The 21731-nt window shown below is 38.2% G+C and overlaps 2 protein-coding genes across 12 annotated transcripts in view; one reads left to right on the top strand and one right to left on the bottom strand.

Moving 5' to 3' along the window:
* LOC120472294 (interleukin-6 receptor subunit beta) overlaps positions 1-1361 on the bottom strand; it is a 31072-nt gene extending 29711 nt beyond the window's left edge. The window contains exons 1-3 of the mRNA XM_039662432.2: positions 1107-1361; positions 956-988; positions 524-571 (exon numbers count right to left, since the gene is read on the bottom strand). Coding sequence (XP_039518366.2) covers positions 524-571; positions 956-988; positions 1107-1143 — 118 coding nt within the window. The 5' untranslated portion in view covers positions 1144-1361. The remainder of the gene's footprint in view (positions 1-523; positions 572-955; positions 989-1106) is intronic.
* An 11872-nt stretch (positions 1362-13233) lies between these two features.
* The window catches only part of mast4 (microtubule associated serine/threonine kinase family member 4), a 200744-nt gene continuing 192246 nt past the window's right edge, over positions 13234-21731 (top strand). For all 11 annotated transcript variants that reach the window (XM_089129959.1, XM_089129960.1, XM_089129945.1 and 8 more), the window contains exon 1: positions 13234-13700. In XM_089129959.1, the coding sequence (XP_088986085.1) occupies positions 13431-13700 (270 nt within the window). In that variant the 5' untranslated portion in view covers positions 13234-13430. The remainder of the gene's footprint in view (positions 13701-21731) is intronic.

Below are 21731 nucleotides of genomic sequence, written 5' to 3' on the forward strand. Positions count from 1 at the left end.
CACCTCTCCAAGCTGATGCAATGGAAAAGGGAAAAAGAATGGGAATTGGAAAAAGGCAAACTCAAATTTGGTCTATCGCATCAAAAACTACATCCACTGTCCTTATACTTTCCACCCAACTGTCCAATTTGTCAGATGGGTTTCTTTTGTAATTTTGTCAGGCTCAATCAGACAATGGTGTGTGGAGTTAGCGTAAATAGCAAGAGGGGCTATTTGCCCTTTTTTAGAGTGTAAATAGACACTCTAAAGAAGAAATCAGTTATCCTTAAATGGTATAGGGGAAATTATTATACACTTCATCCAAAGAATAGCTGAATATGTTTTATTGAAACAAGATGTTTGCTTTGTCATGTCTCCATCAATTTAGTGGGGATATAGAACCAAAACATGTGCCATTGTAGGCTACTTATTAATAGCCTACAAATAAAGTTAAATTTATGTTACACTAAGAAAAGTAAGCAAGTTTACTCCAATCTAATATATAAAAACATAGCTTACAAAATGTTTGCTGATCATTTCATACCTTCTGTGTTGTTACATTGATCTTTTAAGTTGTTGCAGTTGCAGGGACCTTTAAAGTTTAAATGAAAAGCTGTGTCAAGTGATTGCTATTTATCCTTTGAACAATGTTAACAGCATGATTTGAGAATGAGCATAAAGAGCATATTGTGCTTAAATGGAAACACAAAATCTGCACAAAGATCTTATGTATACAGTTTACATATTGTTGTTTACTGGCCTGTTAACACGGCATAAGCTAGGCTATACGTAAAAAAGTGTCTTTGTTCTACTTTTAATATATATATATATATATATATATATATATATATATATATATATATATATATATATATATAGATATATATATAGATATATATGTATTTTTACAGGGTTCAATGTGGTCTCAGACTCAGACCCAATAAACACACAGTGCACTAATGTCCAACGTACTGACCTGTTGACGTTTCGGTATAGAGAGATAGGAAACCTGAAATATTAATAAACTTACTGAAATAACATAACTTCAGCAATGATATCAATGAAATGCTATAATGAGACATATTTCCGAGTGAACACTTGCTTAAAAACACAGCTAAAACACATACCTAGAGTGAAGTAAAATGCAGCCGAGCACTTGCGCATTGTCGGATCCTCTTGACAGTCTGCTCATGGTACACACACGCAGCTTTACCAGTTAACGGAAGAGAGGGGTATTCCCATCACTCATTAAACTACAGCGCAACAGGTCCTCTTGAAATCTCATAGGCTGTCTCTGAAGTCAGAACAAAGTGAACTGCCTACCTAGACAGCATATCTGGGCAACGTTTAGACGCGCGCAAAATTTTGTCCATGAGCCTATGGGCGCCAAACAATGCTGGCACAATGCAGGAACTCCGCTTATTCACCAGCAGTGCGTGTAGCCGTAGCCTACATAAGCACGCAAAAACTATTTTTGGCGTGTAAATGGCACGACAAATAAAATTCGTACTGTAGATACGCACTTTCATGATGTAGTGTTGGATTAAGGCGCTTATGTGCTCGTGGAATAAAAAGTGTTTTTATTTATATCTCAGAACCAGAATAATTTTCATCACATTTTGTTACATTTAAGAAATTAACATGACACACCATCATGTCAGAAGGCAAAAGAAAATATTTTGAACAATGTATGGGCCTATAGCCTATAACCTAAGAGATAGAGTTCCATAGAAGAAAGAAATGTTTTATTAATCCTCTTCGTTATCAAATTGCAATGAAACTGACTGGTGCTGAAAATAAGTTTCACTTCTGCAAACTATGAATAGAACTCGCTGGTTGAACTTTGTAGTGGCTCTTGACATTTAGAACTAATTTTGTCACTAAACTGAGGGTTTGTCAACCCTAAAATATGTTTTACAGCATTTTTATGATAAAATTATGGTACAACTTGAAAGAATAAATTGTACAAATACTCTTTAGTTTTTCAGTATGACCAGGTAACCAAATAAATCCTAAAAAAAACAAAACAAAAAAACAGCGAATCAAAAAACAGCTAATCAATCGTAATAAATAGCTAATAAAAACCTATACGTTTAAAAAAATAAAAATCTAGAACTGCCAAAGGTTTTCTGTGAGTGTTAGGTTAAGGGTTAGCTGATAGCATTTTCAGTTTGTTCAGAAAAAAAATCATTATATAAATGTCCTCATAAAATGAAAACACAACATGTTTGATATGTAGTGAAAAAGAGATAACCAACTATTCAGATGATCCATGAGCAGATGGTGAAATACTCAGACTGACCCATCTGGCACCAACAACCATGCCGCGCTCAAAATTGCTTAAATCATCTTTATTTCCCATTCTGACATTCAGTTTGGAGTTCAGGAGATTGTCTTGACCATGGACCACAGCCCTAAATGCATTGAAGCAACTGTCTTGCTCACATCCATTTCTCAGAATGAGGAGTGCTTTAAGTAAACAAAATGAGAGGATGTTCTTGGTGTCTACAAATTTTAACTCCTTGATCATCGTGTGGTTGGGGTAGTTCGTGGTCATTCCTCATTCCACCACAAATAGGAAAAAGAGGCTACAATTTGCAAGAGCTCACCAAAATTGGACAGTTGAAGACTGGAAAAATGTTGCCTCGTCTGATGAGTCTTGATTTCCTGTTCAGACATTCAGATGGTAGAGTCAGAATTTGGTGTAAACAGAATAAGAACATGGATCCATCATGCCTTGTTACCACTGTGCAGGCTAGTGGTGGTGGTGTAATGATGTAGGGGATGTTTTATTGGCACACTTTAGACCCCTTAGTGCCAATTGGGCATCGTTTAAATGCCACGGCCTACCTGAGCATTGTTTCTGACCATGTCCATCCCTTTATGGCCACCATGTACCCAACCTCTGATGGCTTCTTCTAGCAAGATAATGCACCATGTCACAAAGCTTGAATCATTTCAAATTGGTTTCTTGAACATGACATTGAGTTCACTGTACTAAAATGGCCCCCACAGTCACCAGATCTCAACCCAATAGAGCATCTTTGGAATGTGGTGGAACGGGAACTTAATGCCCTGGATGCGCATCCAACAAATCTCCATCAACTGCATGATGCTATCCTATCAATATGGGCCAACATTTCTAAAGAATGCTTTCAGCACCTTCTTGAATCAATGCCACGTAGAATTAAGGCAGTTATGAAGGTGAAAGGGGGTCAAACACAGCATTAGTCTTGTGTTCCTAATAATCCTTTAGGTGAGTGTATGTAAGAGTTAATTGACATAGACATATTATTTTAAGGTTTTCAGCCTATATCATATAAACTATCTTTTTGACTTTGAAATATGATATTGTGATCTCATGGAAAAATTCAGTTGTTGTTTAATATATTCACAGCTGTGAACATGCAGCATAACAAGTTCAAAATGTGGGGTGGGAAGTTGCTTTTTTTAAGGGAACAAGCTTTTTTCTTAGATTACTCTAAGGCCCTAGAAACTTTTGAGAAATGAGTGAACGGTTTCACATGACAGATCTCAGAAACCCAAAGACGAACTGTGAAGTAAGTTCACTTCTTTCTTTCTGTAGAGCTTTCAAGGAAACATAGTTTCAGTTTGATGTACATACTGTATAGGTCACTAAAACATCAGAATGTTGACCATATGATATGCCAGTTGTCACTTTTCTATATCTGAAATGGAGTCTGTTACAAATAAACTGCATAAGGGAAGTTAATTCAATAAATATCATAAGCTTGAATTTTTTTCACACAAATAACTACAGTCTGTGAAACAGCACAACATCAGGATGAACAAATAGTGTTATCTAAATAATGTATTTGGCAGTTATACAGTTACTAGAAACTGTACTAGAGAACATGTGGTATGGGAGCTGTTAAATATCTCTCTTTCTCCTAAGTGCACACACACACACACACATACACACATACAGGAAGAGACATGTTCACACTTCAGAGACTTCAACGTTGGGAGGCCCAATGTAGGAAACAGTGTATTGTAGTGTAACACTTAAACCTTGTGACCCTTAACAGAATCTACACATTTCAGTTATCAACAGAAAAGACATCCAGGCAAAACCAAGTCTGTGACATCTACACAGTTTCACAATTTTATCTAAGATTCACTCTGTAGTCAGAGTCATCTAACAGCCTGCAGTGTTCACAGCTTTCAAGAGAGTTTATACCTAGCTTGATGCTAACAGCACATGGAACATGTGACAACGCGAACTACGCCAACCACACGATGATCGAGGAGTTTGATAAAACTTGTAGACACCAAGAACATCCTCTCATTTTGTTTACTTAAAGCACACCTCATTCTGAGAAATGGATGTGAGCAAGACTGAAATATAACATTTCCTTTGCATATTCCAAATTTGTTCCTACATCTTGGTTCTGTACATCATCAAAATATAAGTTAGCCATTTGTTTTAGTCTGCTTGACAAAAACATATAGTGCAGTCAACGGGACATTTACAGGAAATTGGTCATATATTGAGAGTGATGTACACTAAAGCGCAGTTTTGAAATCCCCCACCTGTATGTTTATCTATAGTTGTACTACTCATCGCTTTGATCACCTGACGAATGGAAGATGATGGTCTTGATCCCTGCCTTAGATAAGAGTGTGTGGGCTGTTTTTCTCTTTCTGATTTGTGTTTGGCTGATTTCATAAGATCTTTTTTTTTTGAAGGTTGAGGTTGAGGTTGAATCAACATATTTTCAGAACGGCACAATGATGGTGAGATGATAATGAAAGTTCGAAAAATTCTGAAAGTATTCAGACACTTTTTTTCCTCACATTTTGTTGATACAGCTTAATTCTAAAATGCATTAAATTACCCCATTACAAAATTAGTTTTTACTATGTCATTATGGGATATTAGTAAAATCACAAATTAGTTTTTACTATGTCATTATGGGGTATGAAGTGTATAGACAGAATTTTTTTAAAACATTTTAGAATAAGACTGCAACAACAAAATGTAAAAATAAAAGGGACTGAATGCGTACTTAATCCACTGTAAGACTCAGAATGCTTCAGATAAATTAAATAAATGATTCTCTAATAAACCTTAAACTACCAACCATAGCCCTAATGCAAACAAACAAACAAACAAAACCCTTTTAAATGCACGGTGTAGGCCTACATGCAACGTTTTCCCCAGGTTTTTTTTTTTTAAATATCTTTATAAAAAATTGACTTTAGATCATATTTGGAATAGCACAAGCCATTCCAGTCATGCAATCAAATTATAGTAGATGAGCGCCATCTGTTGTGAAGTTAGTGTAGGCAACTATTGTACTTTTGTCAAACAATTTCACTGCAGTTGCATTTTTTTTAATGTGCATTATTTATATATATATATATATATATATATATATATATATATATATATATACTTACTAAATATACTAAATATTATTATTATATATATATATGTGTGTGTGTGTGTGTGTGTGTGTGTGTGTATATATATATATATATATATGTGTGTGTGTGTGTGTGTGTGTGCTAATATGTCTTAATTATTATAACTTTAATTGTGAATTCACATCAAGTATTTAAAGGTGCCATCTGTCCAAAAAAATCAAATCATACTCCATATTCCATACCAGATGGGGGCAGTGTACCTCCAGAAAGTGAGTTGTGCCTCTCACGTCTTCAAACAACAGGAGCGAGCACTGTCTTGCTCTCTCTCCCTCGCGCATATTTATCAAATCATCTGACACGATAGTAAAAGTTGGAAGACCGTAGTTTCACGAGGAGCATTTGGAGATTTTTAGAGATTAGAGACTCAATGAACCACATCTCAACACTAAAGGCCAATTTATACTTCTGCGTAGGGTGCGCGCAGTAGGTACGGCATAGCATACGCACAGACGCGTCCAATACCGCGTACCCTTCGCCGTCGCCTGACGCGCAGCTCTTCAAAAATGTAACTACACGTCGCGACGACGCGGACCGCAAGATCGGTGATTGGTCGGCTTGGTAGCATTGCATTTCCTCCTACGCATTTCCGCACGTACCTTCTCACGCATTTCCACCACTATCTATGATTTCCACACGTACATCTCCTCCGACGTCTTCTCTCATTTCTGCCTTTCAGTTTTGGTAATTTCACTAAATTGAACTGTTTTTCCACCTCAATAAGCTCCAACTCCAACATTATCAGCTGTCTTCCAGTCGCTATTGCTTGTAGTAACCTAGCCGTGAGGAATCTAAACACAGTGGAACATTAAAACCCTCCGCCGCCAACTAGCGTTTCGGAGCAGTACTGCAGTGCAACCATGACCGGAACGCAGAAGTATAAATGCTCACAACGGCGTCGCCTACGTGCGTAGCCAACGCCGTACATTACGGCGTACCCTCGACGCAGAAGTATAAATTGGCCTTAAATGATAAAGACCGTCTCATAGACTACTGTCTCAAATACAAATAAAAGCACAGACTATTATTTGAAGTTTTACAGTATTTGTTTTGTTCATATTACATTTTTTTTGTTAGTTTGAATTAATTTGACAGACAGCATTCGCTGATGTTGACCAAGCTAGCGCCTTTCAGAGCTGCCAACTCTCATGAATTCACCGTGAGACACGGAATTGACACTTTTCATACGCTCTCACGCCACACATCAAGTTTGTCACGCACAGAATAGGACACAGAGACCGACAGACTAGACAGCTGGTTAGTTATGATATAGGCTATATAAAAAAATCTCAGCTCTCAGATTCTGTCAATTTTATTATGCAATTCAAACAATACAGTTTTTTTGGCGCTTGTAAATGTTACACCACAGATCCCTAGCGCACGTGAACCGATCATCTCTACTAGCTAATGGTAAAAGAACACGAACACTGTTGAAAGAGACAGTATGCTTACCAAAATGTATTCCTCATGCATAATGTCGACCAATCATTTTTTGAACTCTTCCCTGAACTGCAATGTAGTATAGACCCCTTTTCAGTTGGTGACGTTTTTTTTGTGGGTGGAGCTTAGGTGGAGGCAGAACGATCCCTCTGGCCGCTTCACTAACGCTAGTTAGCAAGTATTGTTAGCTTGTTTTTTAACAATGACTGGAGAAAATCTTGTATCTTAATGTGTAAGGTCACTCAGTGTCCAGGACCGCAATTGTTATTTCCAAAAGTTATCTTTAACGGACGGAACCTGATTGGCCGACTCTTAGCCGTCTACACATCTGACAGGATTAATGTTACGTTACCTCGGGTGAGTGGCCTGACTTCTACACCTACCTTATAGAGAAAACGATCGATAAAGAGAAACTGATATGTAAATCTTTAGATGCCTATATGGGTCCTGTACAAGACTTGTGTGTACGATCCGCAGTTCTGCCGAGCCAGTGCCGAGACGACCACAATATAAAGAGTGACATTACGGTGCGATTTTAATGATGTGAATATTTTCTAGAAATAAAAATTCCAGATACAGCATATTCATTTTTCATTTATTATTGATTTATTATGTAGCCGAATCTGTGCTGGTTTGCATTGGCCGCCTCCAGTTTTCACTTTGTTTTGCCTCCAGCTAGCGCCGTGACGTAACTGTGACGTTGGCGCAAAAGGGGTCTATTGGGCTGTACTTCCTCAGGTTCAAGTACACCCACAAGCCATGCGAGTTATTCGTGTATTGCAGTTTGGCTGGTGGTTATGTTGCCCGCCAGCATACCGCCCCCCATGGCCGAAACTGGTATTATGACACCTGCCGGGCCAGGGCTAGTAATTTAGCATGCTAATTCAGGTTAATATCTTGGCAGCACTATAACTTGTCATTTTTTAATGACATCATCAACCTTATTTCTTCTCATTCTTTTGTTGCATTTAGCTCATTTTTTTGGATATTTTAACCTCAATTTTTACAGATGGTACCTTTTAATATAAGTGTTTATGTTTCTTGACATGTGTTTGACAGCTACAGAGTGAATCTATAAGTCTTTCTGTGACTAATAAGGTTTGGATAGTTATGTCAGGTGTGACAATGCTGCCATAGTGATGGATATTAGACTAAACACTTGCTTATTAAAACATCACAGAGCACCTCTCATTGCTTTTTAAAACTTATAAAGAGACTTGGTTCTCTTTGTGGGGATCTTAAATCAAAGAAGATTATAAGAAATGGAAGAGAAAACTGAGGTTTGCCAACATTTTACCTTGTGGTTTGAGTTATAATCCCAGACAGCAAACTGACATTGAATCAACTTGGAAACGACGTCTCACATGACATCGAAACAACATTGATCTGACATTGTTTTGCTCATCGAATTAACGTTGAACCAACGTCAGACGCATCATTCTTCAAAATTAACGAAAAATCAACTTGAAATCAACGTTGTTTCATCGTTAGGAAAGCAAACCAATTGCAAACCAAATAGCGTCACGTCACAGGCGTTTTTTGAGGGCCAGGCATATCAATACACAGTCCTACCGTTCGGCCTGTCTCTTGCATCCCGTACATTTGCATCTTGCATCTTGCATCCCGGCGCTCGCAGCCCTGAAGCTTCGGGGCATTCAAGTTTTGAACTATTTGGACAATTGGCTGATTCTAGCTCGATCTCATTCAGAGCTCATAGAACACAGGACCATGTTACTCGAACATCTCGAGAAACTGGGTCTCACAGTCAATTGGGTGAAAAGCTTGCTGTTCCCCCGGTCAGAAAATAATTTTTCTGGGCACAGAGCTGAACTATGACAGTGCGGCTCTTGTCAGAACGCAGACTAAACATTCAGCGCTTCACAAAATCCTTCCGCCGCGGCGCTGTAGGAGGTTTTAGAAAATGCTGGGCCTGACGGCCTCAGCATCATCAGTACTCCAGCTGGGCCTGCTCCGCATGCGCCCACTGCAGGCTCAAAAGGCTTTGGGCCAAAGCGCAAGTACCACCTTAAGCTTGGGCTTCCGGTCAGCTTCGCCTCAGAGTCAATCAGGAATGTATCACAGCCCTGAAACCTTGGAGAGCGACCGACTGGTACCAGTCTGGTGTAAACTTGGGGACTTCCTCGAGTGTGCAGGTGGTGTCCACGGACGCCTCCAGCTCGGGATGGGGAGTGCTGCACGAGGGCAGACCGTTCTTCGGTCTATGGTCAGAAGGAAAAAAGCTCCTACATATAAACCGGTCAGGAAATGTTGGCAATCGAAAAAGCGCTGAGGCGCTTTTGTCCCCGAATAAGAGGTTACCATGTCTTAGTCCGCTGGGACAACATGTCAGTGGTATCCTACATAAATCGCCAGGGCAGCATCCAGTCTCAAAACCATTCAGCCTTACAGAACGTATCCTGGTCTGGGTTCAGCACAATCTGCGCTCACTGAGAGCAGTGCACGTGCCTGGCTCCTGGAATTTGGGGCCAGACAGACTGTCCAGAAACAATGTACCAGCTGGGGAGTGGTCTCTGCACCCGCAGACAATCCTCCTGCTGTGGGAGACATTCGGCAGAGCACAGGTGGACCTGTTCTCGTCCCAGGTGCCCTCACTGCCCGGAGTGCTTCTCCAAGAGCAAAAATACGCTGGACGAATCAGGGAAACCAGATGCTTAGTGCTCCTTGTACTCCACTCTGGTCGAACCAAGAATGGTTCCCAGGCCTTATGCGGCTGACGAGCAATGCCCCATGGCCGATTCTGATGAGGAAAGACCTCCTCTCTAAGGCCAAGGGCTCAATTTGGCATCCTCGCCCAGAACGGTGGGCCCTGCACGCATGGGCCATCAATGGGTGCCCGCAAACCTCCCAGAGGGAGTGCTACAGTAAATACCATCACGCAGTGCAGAGTGCCGTCTACTAGACGTCTCTATGCCTCTAAGCATGGTCAGTGTTTCTTAGCTGGTGCAAAACCAAGGTTTTCCACCCACAAACAACAGGGTAACGAAAGTGCTATCCTTCCTTCAAGAGCTACTGGATTAAAGGGGGCAGGTCCCCATCCACGCTCAAAGTCTACGTGGTGGCCATAGCATCATTTACAAAACCTGCGTCTGGCCTGTCACTGGGGAAAAATGATCTGGTCATTCGTTTCCTAAAGTGAGCTTAGAGGTTGAATCCTTCCAGATGCCCCTCATATCCCCATGTGGGACCTTTCCACGGTTCTAGAAGCCTTGAAAGGAGCCCCATTCGAGCCTATCCAGATGTTGGATGTGAAACACCTGTCTCTCAAAACAATGTTTCTCATGACTCTTGGATCTACAAGCGCTCTCAGTGAGCACAACGTGTCTGGAATTTGGGCCTAATGACTCAAAGGTCATACTCCAACCATGACACGGATACGTGCCTAAATCCCTCAACACACTGTTCAGGGCCCAGGTTATCCCCCTGTCTGCCCTACTGGTTCATAATGAGGAAGTAAACATAGGCCTCTTTTGCCCGTCAGGGCGTTATGTATCTCGCTCATCTGTTTTCAGACAGACTGAGCAGTTCTTTTGTTTCGTTCTGCGGTCGCGCCAAGGGCCTAGCCGCCACGAAACAGACCCTATCCAGATGGATAGTCGATGCCATAGCACTGGCATATACTACAAAGGGACTTGAGTGCCCTTTAGGTGTTAGAGCACACTCCACCAGAGTCATGGCCTCATCGTAGGCATGGTCTAGTGGGGTAACTTTACAAGATAACTGTATGGTGGCAGGCTGGGCCTCCCCGTCTACATTTATAAGGTTTTAGAACCTAGAAGTTCCCGCCTTACTGGCTAAACTGCTGTCGGTTTAAAATCAGGTATCATCTGCCCCGCTGCTTCGGCGCAGAGTACTGAACTCACTTGAGCACCACTCGCTGACTGATTAAGCTTTTTCACAAGAGAAAAACAATGCCCATACTGTTACTCAGTTCAGGCTGAAGTTCTCTCTTCACCCTGGCTGTGTGTGCTATTATTATCACCCTTTTGGTTGATAACTTATTGAGAATGATGCTGCTAGCCTCTCTTCTCAGACTCTCTGTGAGTTCATGGTTATTATGCACTATATGAGCCCCGGGAACTTGCCCCTAGGGACTTTGGTGTTGGATCCCTGCACACATGGCGTTTTACATAGTGTTCCCCTAGCGTAAGATATTACAGTACGAGAGAACCTCTTGTAAGAGAACATACTCAGTTACCAACGTAACCTCGGTTGTCTCTAGAAGAGGGAACAAGTACTGCGTATCTTGCCGTCATATCAGACAGTGATATAAGCCCCATCGAGTTATATTTATAGGGCTAGGCCACTCCTGCTTCAGCGGGAATGTGAAGCAGTGGGTACGAAGCACCCCATTGAATCGTCATCAAAGGGCCACTCTCGATAGGCTGCTGCAATTGCTGCAGGACAGACAATAGGCACGCTAAGCCGCCTTGCCTATGTCTGCATGCTTTTACATTAATACAAAATTAAGGATAATTTTTTGGCTTCCATATTGGAAAGAGGAAATAGGAAAGAGGTGTTTCTCAGAGCGTAAGATATTACGCAGAACTTGTTCACTTTTCTCAGAACAATGAGTTCAGATCACTGGACAAGTTTCTTTTTCACATCAGATTTGAATTAAAGTACTACATGTGTTGGCACGTGTGCAAGAGAGTTAGTATCCTATTGTCTATAATTTGCACAATAACTGAATGCACATGACTTGCTAAACAAAAAACAAACAAAAAAAAAACGACAGAATTGGTACGATAGTATTGACTTTTCTCAGTAAAGTTTTACCTATTGAAATCTGTATCTGAAAAGCTCAATTTGATACACAGTATCATTCAGCTATACAAAACTGACAATTTTTGTATATTATAGTAAATACTTTTAAAAAAAGGGGGAAAAAAACAAACATTACATATATATATATATATATATATATATAGACAGGTTGACCAAGAAATAAAAATGACTTATGATCATATATGATCAAAATCACAGTTAGAAAAAAGGTATTAATTTAAACAATGTAATAATTTAATGCAGAAACATTGAGTTCATTGAAGTAGAGAACACTTGTTTGTTAACAAATGATTGACATTTAGAAAAAAAAATATATTTAATATTATGTTAAGCAATTTAAATGCATGCATATGGTGCACAATAAAATCACAGCTATATCTTTAAAACCATGTAAATAATTTGTTTCATTATTAGATGGCATCAAAACTACATTTTTGTTTTTAGCAAATCATTAAAGGTGAGAGATTAACTTTACCATTGTTTTCTCAAGCTGTTCCTATACTTATAGGCTACATCACACTTTTGAACTGACATATTAAAACAAAGATTCTCAGCAAGCAATAGCCGCCATTTCATCATCTAGAGACCCGATCGTATTAGCTATTAATATTAATAGCTATTAACCCACTTCTAGCCAAAATAACCTCGAATTTGTATACTGTACATGTCGTTTTTTTGACCAAATAAATTGCAAAAATAAAAGATGTTTCATCAAGCAAAGTAAACAGTGATTACAAGGTGTTTGATTTCATTTCTTCACCCATTTCATTTCCTTGTTATCTAATTGATGACTAGTCAATTCTTGGGCTATGTTTTAGACGTCTATTAAATTTTCACTGACAGCCACATGTTGCCTTGTTTTAGCTTAGACGTCTGGGCTGTGTTTGGACATTTTATTAGACATCTTTTAAACACAAAAATGCTTGCATGGTTATATCATCTTTCACAGTTCTCAGCTTTCCGTAATGTTTCAAGTCAACACATCTCTTCCAACGTGTTTACTCAGCAACTATTGTACACTGTAAAAAAAAAAAAAGATTATCTTAAAAAAGTAAGTAACCTGGTTGCCTTAAAATTTTAAGTTTATTGAACTATAAAAGATGAGTTAATACAATGGAGATTAATTTAATCATCAGAAACTCAAAATAATAAGTCATCTCAACTAAATAAATTATTTAAGTTGATTTGACAAAAGAAAAATGTTGTCATGTAGGCTAGAAAAAATTTAGAAAAAAAACAAATCTTGAAAACATATATATTTTTTACTGTGTATTATCTTTTTATTTATTTACTTATTTACTTGTAAATATGACTTGGCATGTGTGATATAAAAATAGCCAGTGTCCTTTTTTTTTTTTTTTAAATAAAACGATACTGTCCCCTTACTCATGCTTTTTTTGGCAGCCCTACTGTCCGTGTTCTTTGGACAAATGTTTTTTGAGAGCTCAAGGGTCAATAGTGCGCCATTGATTTAAAAGGACTTGACCAGCGCGCTCCTTTCTCATTGGCTGATAGGCGGGGTTTGGTCAGCCAATGAGCGCAGACTTCAGTTAAAGACACTGCAGCGATGAGTTGAGCAGGACGCGCTCCAGTGCTGCATTACAAACTTTACTTTAAAAAGGCTGAGCAACACTAATGTTCGTTCAAATTACAGCAGCACAATGAGGGAAGTTCTATCGGGCGCTTAACTGGAGCTGAGATAAGTTGTCCTTCAGCATGTCATTAGTTTAAGACAATTACCGAGATGTTTTAGGGAAATGGAGAGTGAGCAGTCAGAAACATTTGGAGGCGGCGGTGGAGACGGTTCATCAGGCTCCGACACGCTGTCAGAAGGCGAGGCGCGAGCCGAGACGAATGAGCCCGAATTACAATTTGAGGAATTTCAATGTCACTCCTCAGATTTTGTAGCTCTTGACGAAAAAGTGAAGGGAAATGATTCCGCTGAATGCTGCGACGAGATAAAAGCAAGAGATGGGGATGACCAAGATGAAGGAGAAAACGAAGGGGACAGTGACGAGGACGAAATGGTAAAGTAGTACATTGATTATAATAATACTAGCTACTAAACACTCATGAGACATCCAGTCTATAGCTATTTGATCACCGATGTAAGCGCTCGACTGTGCAGGTGTGTTTGTTTGTTTGTCTGAGTGAGTGAAAACCCTCCGCAGTGGTGCTGTTGACACGATGAAAAATATATCCCGTATTGTTGTTACTGTCCTGGGTTTAAGTTAGTTTTGGAGTCTGTTTGGGAGCCTACTACAGGTGTAACCTTAATAGATTTCCCCTCGTGAGAACACAGCCTACTGAATTGTGCTTGTTAGACAGTCACACACTGAGATTAGTCTCGTATTATTTGCATAAGTTATTTACATTGCCATAAATGTTTTTCTTCTTCTACACGTTTAACCATTTAACGTTTGACATAAACGTTTTTAATATGCACAAATTTGCAAAGTTACATTACAATAAAATACAGACCCCACAACTATGTGACAACTTTTGTTGTTGTTGTTGTTGTGATCAACAATTCAAAGTTTGTTCATTAATAGACCCCCAAACAATTGTTTATTTAATCAAATAATAATTTACAAATATTAATATACTTGTTTGTTTTATCAAAATATTTAATAACATTATGTGAATAATAATACTGCAATGTTAACTTACAATGCAAAACGACAATTTAAATTAATTTTGAAAGAGCCAAACCAATGTAAAGATGATAAAAAAACATATAAAAGATTCTTTCTTTCTTTCTTGCTTTCCTGTTTCTTATGGAAATGTGTCACATTATGGAAATTAAATGAGTTGAGAAGTTCATTAAGTTACAGTATCAGTCTAGAAGTATACTATAAACACACTATGTTGTCCGTCTCAATGCTTGCTGACTCTTTGAGGGAGTTTCAATCATTCAGCTGTAATTTGTAGGTGCAGTTTTATCTTGTTTCAGTTTCATTCAGCTGTATTGTGTTTGGTTCATAAAAAACAGAAGGTCCTTTTGCTTGTTTCATACAAGAGGTTTTTAAAATTTTATAAAGAGGGAGGGATAGTATAACTTGAAAAGTAGGTTAAACATTGTCAAACCTTTTTCTGACTGGTTTATCCAGCATGATGTCAGACCCTTTTCATTGGATGTGACGTCTTATTGCCTTGCTTGAGGATTAGATGGCTTTGTTACACCAATCAGATACCTGAGATTGTCACTCTCAGAGCCATGTCATCTAATGCTTGCTTGCAGCCAGGTCAAGTGGGTGGGAACGAGTGCTTCTAAAAGAAAGATCTATCCTTTTTCCACAGTGTTAAGGGCCTTTTACGCTGAGTGCGATTTAGCGACGTAAATGTACTATGCCGTGTAGAAGACAGACTTCTGACAAACAGTGTGACTTACATTCTCCCACTCCTATTTGTTTACATAAAGGAATTCTAACTGCTTATTTATATAGACCCATATGAAAAATCATAGGGTTTTTTACATGTAGGCTACTATGATGTTTTAGCCACCAGAATTCAGGACAAGTAAATATCTGGATTATCTGCATTTCATCCTAAAAGTATGTTCATGCACAATCAGCAGATTTTGTATGCATATATTTAATATATGCAAAATTTAATTTATTATTACAGGGACAATGCATATTAACATAACAAGTCAAAATATGCCAGTGTTAGCCAAAAGTCTAGTTTTGCAGTCCTAGGCCAGATGTACAGTAGGCAACCTAAAAATACAATGTTAATACAATAATTTAATCAAAACATGACAAAATACAAATAATTTCAAAAACCACAGAAAATCCCCAAAAAAGAAAGAATGCTAAAAAGTTTTAAAAGAAGAACAAAATCCATTATAACTTTTTAATTCTCTAACTGACGTTGGGATGTCATTCCATTCTTTAGAGGCTTTAATAGAGAATGCAGACTGACTAAAAGCAGTTTTCCTGAAATTAATAACACAGTCTCTTATAAGTGCAGCTCTAGTGAAACAACTGTTATCCGATCTTAAACTCAGTTCTCTCTAAGTGGTGGTCGGTCTAGGCCATTAAGAATTTCATAAGCTAAACAGCCATTTGAAAACAAAGTTTTCCCAACTCAACCAATTATGTTTTGATTAAATCTTACAATGATGAAAATTAAATGGTTTCTTATCAAACATTTTTAGTGTTTGTTTATATATAGTCTGTATTGGAAGCAATTCAGAGTGGTTGGCCTTAGACCAAGTAGTTAGACAATAACTATCACTATCATATGAAAATATCATAGAGTGCATAAACATTTTGGCAGCTTGGGTAGACATTGAATTCCTGATATATCGAAAATTAGATAAGTTTAATTCTCAGATTTCAAAAACTGTTAAGAAAATAACATTTAATTTAAGTTTGGAGTCAATGATAATACCAAGATATTTAAATTTTGAAAACAATTTGGATTTTTTTTTCACCGGTAATAAAAATGTCTGGATCAGCTGTAGAGTTGGTGGTTTTGCTAAAAAAACATACCAACTGTTTTGGAAAGATTTAACTGAAGGCTACAGTGGTTTAACCAGTCTCTAATTTTAACCATAGCATTTGTAAGTTTGGATGCCACTGCTGCTTTTGATGTTCCATGTACATATATAAAACGTTGTCGTCTGCATGCATTTGAACTCTCACTTCTGGGCATGCATGCGGCGGCAAGTCATTAATATACATGCAAAGCAAAAGGGGGCCCAGTATAGACCCTTGTGGCATGTAGATGTTCATATTGATAGCTGCCAATACGTACAGTTTGTGATCGTTGAAAAAGATAAGATGCTACCCACTTATGCTGCTAGCATTATCTGAAAAATTAAATGAGAGAGTTTAGACGGTAAAATATGTGATTAACAGTGTCAAAGGCTTTCCTAAGATCTAAAAAAAAAATAGCTCCAACAACCTTGTTCCTATCAAGCAATGATTTAATATTTTCAATTTAAAAAACAAACAAACAGTTTACTGTCTCAATGGATTGATTTGACCTAAATCCAAATTGTAATGGATGAAGGGAAAATACTGAGTTATTCAAGTGATCCCTAATGTGTTGAGACAGCCATTTTTCTAAAACCTTCGATATCACTGGCACAATGCTAATAGGTCTATAGTTGGACATAATTTGTCTATCTCCTGATTTTAATAAAGGGGAAACAATAGCTAATTGCCAAGCATTTGGGAAATCCCCCACAGAGATCGAATTCCTTTTTTTGTGAAGGGGATAATCAATGATGAACCAAATTCTTTCAACATTGTATTATCCACACCATGGACATCTTTCGCTTTAGAAGTATTAAGAAAATATTCATCTCATTTTATGTAAAACGCCAAAAAGATTTGGGTCTTCAATTTTTATTGTTTCTGATTTGACAGTATGCATCTGGGCTCCCAGAATAAACACATTTTATGAACTTTGAATAATGAATTATTGAATAATACACCACTTAGTATGAGAATTTTTTTTTTTTACTGTTCTTCAAAGAACATCACTCACTGCACAAAATTACCTACTTCTTAAATTTGACAGTTCATTGACATTTTTACTACCGTGAACCATAATGAATAGTTATGGTGGTGGTTTGTCTCAGCCATGTGGGCATAGCAAAGCTGTCTTGTGCACTTACAGTAGTTCAACCCAAACCTGAACTATTTCACTTATCAACCTCATTTCAGGACTTTTAAATAGCCTCTTTCCCTCATGAATACTGGCACAGAAAAGTAAAGGCTGTAAATGCAATGATAGCAACACTATGTCTTGGGTCCTGTATGATGGTAGTTGAACAAACTCAGGGTTACAGGAGTAGTTTTGAGTTGACAAAACCAAACCAATCCAACCATGCTGTTTTGGTACCATGATTAAACCATGATTTTGTCTTTAAAGTCCCTGTAAAGGCAATTCTACAAAAAAGTTCTAAACGCATTATAAATGTTACAAATGTATTGCTAAAACATATTACAAAGACTGTGAACTGTGAAGTACTGAAATGTGGAGTTAAACAGTTTTTCACCATTGCTATTTTATGGATTGTTTGGGCGGGGCTAAAACAGGGCTCGATGATGCACTGGAGCCCATGAGCTCGTGGACTGAGGCTGATCTCTCCCCTAACAATAGATCACATTGCATTCGTTGCTCAATCGCGAGTGACTGTCAGTACTATTAGTTACTACAGGCTACAGTTTGCTAGCTAGCCTTCGACACAAAAATGCATAGGCTACTACCTGGATGCGATCATGTACAAAACAGATCAGTGTCTTTTTTTTAAATTCCCTAAAAACGATCACATCAAGAAGAGGTTTTTAGAGAGCCAACCTTGATGAAGAGCTGAGGATCACCGCCAACACCCGCCTCTGTAGTGATCGTTTTACACGGGATCGTTTTATAAACTTTCGTCGGAGACAACTGGGATTCACTGATTATTCACTGATAATGTATAATCAGTAATAATTTTGTGTACTTGCTGGCTTTTTTATCATTCAAATTTGGCTGGGTGGCTAATAACACATTTTTCTGTGGTGTGACAAACTCCGAACACGTACTTAATTTTGACTTTACAGGGACTTTAAAATCAGTTGCTGTGAAGTGATCTTTAATTTGGAGTAAAAACAGGTGGAGTGACATTGCATCAGACATGTCACTTAACATAACCTGCCCTGGAGCAGGTTAGCCGTGGAGCGTAAGTTACTATGGCGTTGAACACGACTAAAAGCCAAACCACTTTCATGTTGCCCAAAATCCAAGGTTGGCGCAAACTAAACTGAAACACTGGGGCTAGCCATCTAAACCGGCTTCATAGTATAAGCCCCTGAACAATTCTTTGATGCTTAAAGCTGTGGCAGATAGCTTTCTGGGACTGTGTTTTTTGGTGTAGTGCCCAGGGTATAACTTGTTTTAGTCACATGGTCCAAAAAAAAAAAAAAAACTTAACTCAATATATTTGGTTTCTTTTTCCTGTTTATCTGAGTTTTAACTCCTCTATGTACTTTTTTTTTTCTTTTTTCCTTTCAGTTTAAATACATTGGAAATGAAGTAAATTAAGTTTAGTTTACTAAAATAAAAATGAACAGTGGAAGTGGTTGTGAATGGGAAAAACTTTCTCCTTTTCAATCTTATCTGTGCATTAAGTGATTTTTGAGAAATGCTGTTGATATTTGAAATAAACCCAAACAAACATGCATATTTCATTGCCCCGCCCACAATTTGCAAGAGCATGCAATTCAAGAGTGGATGTCTCCTTGGGTGCTTCTCAATATCCCTCCTCGTCTCCTCAATCCTCCGTCCTCCATCCTATTACCCGAAAACCGATCGAGCTCAGACATCTTGAATGACATCTCAATTCTGTAATTGCACCGTGAGGAGGTGAGGATCAAGGAGTGAGGAGGCTTCCAGAGAAGCTATGAGCAAGGAAGCTTTGTGGAAGTGTTTTATTGACTAAACGTGATGCACGTATAAATTCTCCTCCCCCTTCACGTCAGTCACAATCATTTTAATTTATACTTTACCTTTGCCGTTTATATAAACCACACATCTGGGTATCTTGCTTTATTATTATTTATTACAAATTTCTTAAATAACCAAACTTCAACTTAATATGGGTGGATTCTTTGAGCGCTGCTGATGATGCAGTGAATGCTCGAGTGATTAAGTAAAGACTTTCATTGGATTCCTCCTCATTTTCTTTACTTGCAGCCTTCCCTCGCATTCCTGCAGGGGGTGGAGCTGAGACACGAGGAAAGGAAACGAGGATGCACAAATAAGAATTGAGAAGCACCCCCATATCACAGCTAAAGCGAAGCAAACTAATGCTTCATGAAAAATAAAGCAAAGAGGATGATTAACAACAAGGAAAAATAAACATATATAAGAGTTACAGTGGTATGAATAAGTTTTGGCACCCATGCTAAAGTTGCCTAAAAAGATGAATAAAAAATCATCTTTTGGATATTGATCTTAATGCCTAAATTAGAAAAATGAGGAAAACTCCAACCTTTAAAGACACCAATTTTCTTTGTGAATGAATAATGTATCATAAATAAATAAATGTTTTTCCTTAAAATACAGGGTGCATAAGTCAGGGCACCCCTCATTGGAGGTGTGTAATGATGTGGGGATATTTTATTTCCAAAGGCCAAGGGAACTTTATCAGTATGCATATTATCCTGGATCCATGAAATAACTGGCTTTTAAAAATAAAAATCTGCCTGACTCTATGGGAATTTAACATAGGGGTGCCCTGACTTATGCACCCTGTATTTTAAGGAAAAACATTTATTTATTTATGCTACATTATTCATTCACAAAGAAAATTGGTGTCCTTAAAGGTTGGAGTTTTCCTCATTTTTCTAATTAAGGCATTAAGATCAATATCCAAAAGATGATTTTTTTATTCCTCTTTTTAGGCAACTTTAGCATGGGTGCCAAAACTTATTCATACCACTGTATATCTATGGTTCTGTGAAAATCGATCACAAGAAAAGATCTCGTCTGAGATCCCAATAACCTTTGACTGTAACAAAATGAGCAAAAGGGCAATATTATGATTTAATATTTGATCATTTTTAAGCTCTTTATCTTCTGTATTATTTAACAAAGACAAACAATAAATCATTGTATTGTAGGGGTGGTAATCTTTAGGCACCTCATAATCCAATTCCAAAACGATTCTTGATCTTTCTTTCTTTTTTTTTATTAATTTATTTTATTAATTAATTAATTTTTTTTATTCAGTTACATATGTAATTATAAGCACTTTTTAAAATAATATAGCTAATATGGCTTCAAAACATAAAAGCTAGTAAATAAAGGGAAACGATTTTTTTCTTTCAGTATTTAAGAGTAGACCATCTAAAAGTTTTCTATTCAAGAGGTGTAAACGATTTTTCTCTTTCTCAGCTTTACTGTTGTTGGATTATTACTGATAACATCATAGACAGCGGGAGATCTAATGCTGTATGCTGTAGATCTCCGGTATGCTCTGAAGTGGAACCTGTTCATTGAGTGGTTTTCTTCTCACTGAGAAGATCCCCAGAAGTGCCTGATCGGATATTTCCTTCCTGCATGAAGTGCTGGAATGAAGGCTGTCTCCTTCAACTCTGTAAGTGTACGTTGCCGCTATCACTGCACATCACAATGCAGTAGATGGTAAGTCAATAGGAAATCACAAACCTGATCATCAGGTTACTGAGGGGCGCGAGAAGGTTAAATCCTCCCTGCCCTCACCTTGTACTGCATTGGGACCTCTCCTTGGTCTTGTCAACCTTGCTGAGAGCACTCTTCAAGCCGCTGCAGTCAGTAGAGCCTAAGTTCCTGTCTCTCAAGTCAGCACTCCTGACAACGGTCACTTCGAGTGGAGGACTCAAATTTCAAAGACCGAAAATGTCCCCTACCCTCTTGACCAGAGTGTTGCCTGCTCCTGGGCGTTGGCGCACAGCACCTGGCAAGCAGACATTTTTAATGATGAGGGCTGGGCAACAACAAACACTTTTGCAAAGTTTTGGCTACAAGTAGCCAGTAATTGTGGCTACTCGGTGTCTCGTTGGTTGGAGTTCCTCCAGCACCCTCGGCAGTCAGAAGCAGTGTTTGCGTCCCACGCTAGGTCTAGCACTCGTGTGTATGTCCAGTAGGTCCCCATGTGTTGTGATTCCCCTACAGGTAGGGGTGTAACGGTACACAAAAATCACGGTTCGGTACGTACCTCGGTTTTAAAGTCATGGTTCGGTACGTTTTCGATACAGCAAAAAGAAAGAAATGCCAGAGAAATGTCCTATTTGTTTAAAGAAAAAATATTTTTAAATAAGTGTGAGTTTTCCTAGATCTTGAAACTTTCAGGTTTATAAATAGGGGTCATCTTTGAAGGATGAACAAATAATGTTTTGGTCATCACATTCAAAATAACATTTAAATATATATTTATTTATATAATATTTGAATTTTGAAGTGCTGGAAAAAGATGTGTGAAGTACTTGAAAGCATTTCACCATTCCAGCCAAACTGGTTCCAGTTAGTGTTACTATATTAAATCCATGGTGAATGTTGCTGGTCTGTGGACGTAAAGT

The sequence above is a fragment of the Pimephales promelas genome, chromosome 4 (genome assembly GCF_988280905.1).
Source record: "Pimephales promelas chromosome 4, fPimPro1.hap1.1, whole genome shotgun sequence".
NCBI lineage: Eukaryota > Metazoa > Chordata > Actinopteri > Cypriniformes > Leuciscidae > Pimephales > Pimephales promelas.